The sequence below is a fragment of the Branchiostoma floridae genome, chromosome 18, assembly GCF_000003815.2.
Source record: "Branchiostoma floridae strain S238N-H82 chromosome 18, Bfl_VNyyK, whole genome shotgun sequence".
NCBI lineage: Eukaryota > Metazoa > Chordata > Leptocardii > Amphioxiformes > Branchiostomatidae > Branchiostoma > Branchiostoma floridae.
This window is the reverse complement of record NC_049996.1, coordinates 5735137-5742014: the sequence shown is the minus strand read 5'-3', so window position 1 is coordinate 5742014 and position 6878 is coordinate 5735137. Positions and strand designations below refer to the sequence as shown.

General features: G+C 39.4%; 1 protein-coding gene across 1 annotated transcript; it reads left to right on the top strand.

Annotated features, from left to right (window-relative positions):
* The first annotated feature begins 3750 nt into the window (after positions 1-3750).
* LOC118406026 (tripartite motif-containing protein 3-like) lies at positions 3751-5573 on the top strand. Its single transcript, XM_035805880.1, has 3 exons — positions 3751-3845; positions 4369-4433; positions 4657-5573. Exons 1-3 carry the CDS (start codon positions 3751-3753, stop codon positions 5571-5573), a joined length of 1077 nt encoding a protein of 358 aa, XP_035661773.1.
* The last annotated feature ends 1305 nt before the right edge of the window (positions 5574-6878 follow it).

Here is a 6878-nt window from a genome sequence, read left to right as displayed (position 1 = left end):
GTGTTTTTTTATTGCCACACTTTTTAGACCAAATTTTGAACTGGAAACGATATTATCTCCATAAGTACGCCAAAACGACATTTTAAACATGCGACAATGAAGGTCCCGTTTAGGCCCCAGACGTATATCAACATTTTTTCGCTGAAGAAAAAATAATGTCATGAGCCTATTTGTGAACATGTCTAATAGCTTCTAGTTTTCCCTGCGACATTATTGTATAGATTATTATCTCTCACCTTTCTTGGTCATTAGCGTGTCTTCCTTTTTAGGGTTGTTTGTCGTTTTCCGTCTGTTCATGCAGGTTGCAGTTGGCGAAAACTGAAGGTAATAAAAACGATATGTATATTCAAAGTTCCCTTAACAGAAAAGTAAAACTTCGGTTCGTATATATGAAGACCTACTAACCACTTAAAGAGAAACAAGGCCATCAGGTCTAGCCAAATGCATCATGCACCGCGCATGATGAAAGAACAAAGAAAACTTTCTAGAGTGACCGCCATATCACTGATTGAAACATCAAGAACTAGAGTTCCACGAACACATACCTTTGTCAAATAAACCAGGTTTGTTATGTAGAATGATGTCTGTAGACAGAAATGTGTTACTCATTACGTTTTATTTTATATGCCTGGAGTTGGTTCATAACATTTCGCCATTGCTTATACAAATCCGATCCCTATTTACATACTAATAATTAGTAATATTAAATTGTATCAAGCATAACTTAACCTGTTAAGCTACCAAAAATCATGATGATCCTTTCATCCCTTCTTGACTTATTCTCTTTCAAAGTAGGAAACTAAACCGGCTCCTGCAGTTCAAGAAAAGACGTTTAGCGGACCCAAACATGTCTCTCTGCCATCTTTCTCAGTTACATATGTGACAAGTTTAAAAGTGCTATCACGGAATGCAGTGGATTTACCAACTTTCCTCATTAATTATGCAAATTAGCTGTTAATTTGCATAACTAGTATCTCATTATGTAATTTTTTACTTAGGCTATCTACATACCAAAAATCATGACGCTCCGTCAACACGTTCATATTTTCTATTAATTATGCAAATGAGATCATCATATGCATAATTAATATGTATTGATATTTCTTTCTTTCTCAGCTACAAATGTGACAAGTTTGAAAGTCCTATCATGAAATACAGTGGATTTATAAACTTTCCTCATTAATTATGCAAATTAGTTACTGATTTGCATAATTAGTATTCTATTTTGTACATTGTTACTTGGGCTATCTGCATACCAAAAATCATGACGATCCATCTACACGTTCTCGAGTTACTCTCGTCCAAAGTTTGAAAGGAAATCGGCGACTGCAGTTCCAAACAAGCCGCTAGGGGGTCCAAACTTACAGCACTTACTCTCTGCCCCAAGGGCTATCTACCTCTCAAAAATCATAACCACAGCATGTCCAGAAGACGAGATATCAAAAATTGAGATTCTGCTGCAGTACCTTAGCAAGCCGCTAGGGGGCCCATAATCGAACTTGACCTTCGTTTTCCCGACACCTACCCACCTACCAAATATTATCGGGATCCATCCAAGGCTTCTTGAGTTATACTGTTAACACACACACAGACAGACAGACCCACAAGCCCAAAACATAACTTTAGCCATTCTGGCAAAGGTAATAAAACAAAACTGAAAAAGGAGTAGAATTTAGGTTGCCAGGTCGTCTGTGGTGTCCAACAGTCCAATAAACTCGACATTAAAAGTTTGGAGTACTAACGTAATTGATGTAGAAATAACGGAAATATGATCAACCAAAGTTTCAACCTTTTTGTGCCAATTTTAGTTAGCTTATTGGATAGATGTGATGACAGCAGTAGGTAAGGCGACCATCATCATAGAACTTACCTCCTTATTACCAACACCCGCATATACACACAAAATATATCACAAACTAGAGTTCGGCGACCTTATACCTCCATGAAAATTCAGAGCTTTTGTAAATTTCATGCAATTGACTAACACATTAACATAATTTATGCATGGTGTTGTTCATCATTGACTAACGTACACATGTCACAATTATAAAATTCCCATTATTAATCATGAAGCGGTTTTGCAATTTCTACATAAATTATGGAAATAAGTTCCTCACTAGAAAGGCCGACATTTGCTTGAGAGCAAATACAGCATATTTCAGCCATCTCCCTCCCCATGCAACAATAGACTATTTCAAAATCACCCATTTGAAAAATCACTTTTACTAATGACGGTTTAACCCAAAAATGAATCTTACCAAATTCCCCCGTTCAAGAATGGACTCCAGTGCACCCTATGTGAATTTGCACAATAGACCAGTCCAGAAATACTCCCACTGAAACCTTGGCCTTTTGAATAAGAAACTGAATCCAGAATTGAATTTGGCAATAAAAAATGTCCCAGTGCATGAAAAGGTATAATAGACCAGTCTAAAAACACAGTCTAGAAATTGAATTTTGAATCATCACCCGTCCAAAACTGAACTTGAAAAAAAAACTTCCGTGTGCAAAAATGGACTATTCCAAGTAGAGTCAGTCAAAAAATACATCCGTTAAAATAGGACCTTGGCATAATCACTAAAGTCCAAAAAATAGATTAAAAAAAACCTACCTCCATGCAAGAATGGACTCTTCCAGCACACCCATGTAAAATTGCACATTAGACCAGTCCAAAAATAACCCTACTGAAAGACTTTTACAAACTGGTAGTCAGCTAAGTCCAAAAATGAATTTGAAAAAATCCCCCCTCCGCGCGAGAATGGACTCTTCCAACACACCTTCTGTAAAATTGCAAAATAGACCAGTCCAAAAATACACCCACTGAAAGACTTCATTAATCCAATGATGAATTAAAAAAAATGAACCCCTCCGTGTAAGAAAGGACTCTTCCAGATAACACCGGGCACGCTGATTGGCTGCCACCCCCACCCCCTTTAGGATATAGATTCAGGCTAAATGATTGGTTACCTTTCTAATCAGATTTAATAGACATACAGGCCAGTAGGTGCAATCTGCAGGTAGGGTCAACGACCCTAAGGTCATTGACCCCTCTGACTACTGGTAAATGACCCAAAAAAATTCCCAAATAAAGAAGTGGTTTATGCCCAAAATTATGCAATTTTCATTTGAATACATATCTAGTGCACCCCTTTTCCAAAATTCAAGTCATTTGGTTTTAAAACCAGAGTACAGGAGCCAAAATGTACGTTTTTGGTCATAAAATGCCTAAATAATCGCAAAATTAAGCATTTTGTTGTACTGTATGCCTCAAGTGTTAATGAATCCATGTGCGCAGATGTCTAAGGCACTCCCATACTAAACTTCAGGTCATCGGGTTCTACAACCAGGGTACAGAAGCCAAAGGTGTCCTTTTTTGGTTAAAAAATCACAAAAAATCGCAAAAATAAGCATTTCTTTCTACTGTACACCGAAAGTAATATTGGATTTATATTGGAGAATTATCAAGGCACATCTGTGCCAAATTTCAGCTCATTTGGATATGATACCAGGGTACAGGTGCCAAAATATACATTAATAAAATCATTTTAGAGACAGATATGAAACAAAATTAAAAAAAAAGCACCAGGGTATTGGCCCACTCTACCCCTGTGCCAAACTTCAAGTCATTCGGTCCAGGAACAGCGGAGATGAATCACTTTGAAAATCTGACAGGAGAAAGAAGAAAGAAAGTAAGAAGAAACATTACGAATACAATTTATTTCACCATACCTATGGTATGGCTGAAATATAATGAGTTGCTTATTTGAGTGCAGTACCACAGTCTACTGGATTCTACAGTTCTGTCCCAACACCATCGGCAGTATCCAACAGCTCACAGAGTACAGGTGAGACTTCACATCTGCTTGTGTTAGTATGATGGGTTAAACTTGGACAGTGTCCCTCTGTGTCATTAGATATTGTCAAGATATTGAACTGTTAGACTGAACATTATTTCTGAAAGCTGGTTCAACTGACCTTTGACGCGTTGCGTACGTCAGAATGTCTTTCATATCATTTGCTTTAGCTTGATATCTGTTTCATTTTTGTGTGTTAAAAATGCATTCTGGTTACATGAAAATAATCGATCAAATCCCTGGTCAATGCATCAAAACACTCTCTGAAGAGGTTCTTGCAATAAACTCACAAAATCTTTTGTTGTCAAATCCACAACTTCACAAGAGTGAAGCAGATGGTGTTTAGAATGTGAATATTCTTGGTTCCTGTGAATAAATCTTCTCATTGATCGCCGCGTCACAATGACACTTTTTAATATACAGCCATCATCTTCATTCCTGGTACGATTCTATCGTCCATTGCAGAAAGCTATCCACAGCTGACAACGACTGTGGCTTCTACCTTAACCTCCAGCTCAACTGGCCGCAGCAGGTATTTCCCCACACCTCCGTCAGTGTCCAACAGCTCACAGCTCAAAGGTGAGACTAGCTCGAAACTTCGTCCGGAGTGTTGGTATGCAGGATTTAACCGGAAATTTGTGGCTTTATGACACTTATGTAATCGTTTTAGAAGCTCACCAGGGTGGCTTTGTATGAACATAAAATGACAGAAAGTAAAAGAGCAATGAAGTAAGGGTTGAGTAATTAATTGTTGCAAATTTATCAAGCATACTGCTTCTACTGGTTTTATTACTTCTTGCAGAAAACTATGAAAAAAGGTTGGAGACGATCACCATTGATGAGTGGGGAAGAGAACCTGGAAAATTTAGTAGTAACAGAAAGATGCAGAAGATCACTTTTGGGGACAGAGGAAAAGAACCTGGACAATTTGATTTGAATCTCGGGATGGCTGTGTCTGCTGACAATGAGATATTTATCGCTGATGTTAGCAACAAACGAGTCCAGGTTTCCAGCATAAATGGGACCTATCTGCGACTCTTCCCAACGGATGTGCCGGGTGAACATCGGAAGATATCCCCGCACACTGTTGCCATTGGCGTGGAGCCTGACAAACTGTGGGTAGCGGGTAAGAACAAATGGGTACGGGGAAGTGTACCTACTGGACAAGTCGTACAGTACAATATGAAAGGTCTGCCTCTAAAGACGTTTGACATTCACGTCGATTTATTTACTTTTCCTGCAATTGCGATAGACGTGTGCAACAACAAAGTTATCCTTGGAGATGTAGATACAATTAGAATTTACCAGCCAAATGGCTCCCTCGTTGAGGGTTTTCAAGTACATGTACCAAAGGACATGCAAGCCATTCCAATCCACGGAGTTGCATCAGACAGCAAGGGAAATGTCGTGCTTGTCGACTGGCGTGGGCACGTTCAGGTGTACAATCACTTCGGAGACATGATATTAGAATTTGTGGGAACCCCGGATAATGTTTTCCCCCCTCGAGGTATCTTCGTGGACTCCTCGGGTCGCATCATCTTGTCAAACTGTTCCAAAAACAGAGTAGACATGTTCACAAGCCAAGGGGATTTTGTCCGTACTGTCGTGAACACGACGAACCCGTCGTACATCGCTATAGGCCCGGATGGACAATTGGTGGTGGCTAACACAGTTGGCACTACCGTAACTATCTTTCCACGCCACGTGTTGTTTCCTTGATGCTCTCCAAGGGCAAAAGTAGTTTCTAACACTCAGCTTCTAAAACTCTTTCCTGATACTCATAATACATTTTATTTTACCCACTACTTGTACCAGTGAGACGAGAACTAGTTCTACTTGTCTTCAGAGTTGATACTCATTGAAAATTGGGGTTTCCCTTTGTCAATGATGAATGAAGCATCTGAATCTTTGGGGAACTTATTATCTTGTTTGATTTGTTTTGTTTTGTATGTCAATGGCCAGGTGGTCCTTATGTACGTAGAGGTGCTCACTAGTAGTAGCACAGTTTGGACTGTATATCAATGCCCAGGTGGTTCTTATGCAGGGGTGGTTCTTATGTAGAGGTGTACAGATTTGGCCATATGTTATTGGCCATGTGCGTGGTTCTTTTGAAGAGATGCTCACAGGTTTCTGTATATCAGTGGCAGGTTGGCCCTTCTGTAGAGCTAGGCAGTTGACTGTATATCAATTTATATCAAACTGTAAGTCTATATGTAGAGGTGGTGACCTTATATCAGTAGCCAGGTGGTCCTTATGTACAGGTGGTCACTAATACAGGTCTGACTGTATATCAATGTCAAGGTGGTCCTCATGTAGAAGTTGTCACTTTACAGTTTTGACTGTATATCAATGTCAGGGTGGTCCTCATGTAGAAGTTGTCACTTTACAGGTTTGACTGTATATCAATGTCAGGGTGGTCCTCATGTAGAAGTTGTCACTTTACAGGTTTGACTGTATATCAATGTCAGGGTGGTCCTCATGTAGAAGTTGTCACTTTACAGGTTTGACTGTATATCAATGTCAGGGTGGTCCTTATGTAGAGGTGGTCACTTGTACGGGTTTGACTGTATATCAATGTCAGGGTGGTCCTTATGTAGAAGTTGTCACTTTACAGGTTTCACTGTATATCAATGTCAAGGTGGTCCTCATGTAGAAGTTGTCACTTTACAGTTTTGACTGTATATCAATGTCAGGGTGGTCCTCATGTAGAAGTTGTCACTTTACAGGTTTGACTGTATATCAATGTCAGGGTGGTCCTCATGTAGAAGTTGTCACTTTACAGGTTTGACTGTATATCAATGTCAGGGTGGTCCTCATGTAGAAGTTGTCACTTTACAGGTTTGACTGTATATCAATGTCAGGGTGGTCCTCATGTAGAAGTTGTCACTTTACAGGTTTGACTGTATATCAATGTCAGGGTGGTCCTCATGTAGAAGTTGTCACTTTACAGGTTTGACTGTATATCAATGTCAGGGTGGTCCTCATGTAGAAGTTGTCACTTTACAGGTTTGACTGTATATCAAT

What these genes read in the sequence shown, in the direction of transcription:
- LOC118406026 (XM_035805880.1), top strand. Translation starts at nt 3,751, where the DNA reads ATGAGTTGCTTATTTGAGTGCAGTACCACAGTCTACTGGATTCTACAG. An exon ending in CAACAGCTCACAGAGTACAG is followed by an intron (nt 3,846 to 4,368) that starts GTGAGACTTCAC and finishes CTTAACCTCCAG; the next exon opens with CTCAACTGGCCGCAGCAGGT. An exon ending in CAACAGCTCACAGCTCAAAG is followed by an intron (nt 4,434 to 4,656) that starts GTGAGACTAGCT and finishes TACTTCTTGCAG; the next exon opens with AAAACTATGAAAAAAGGTTG.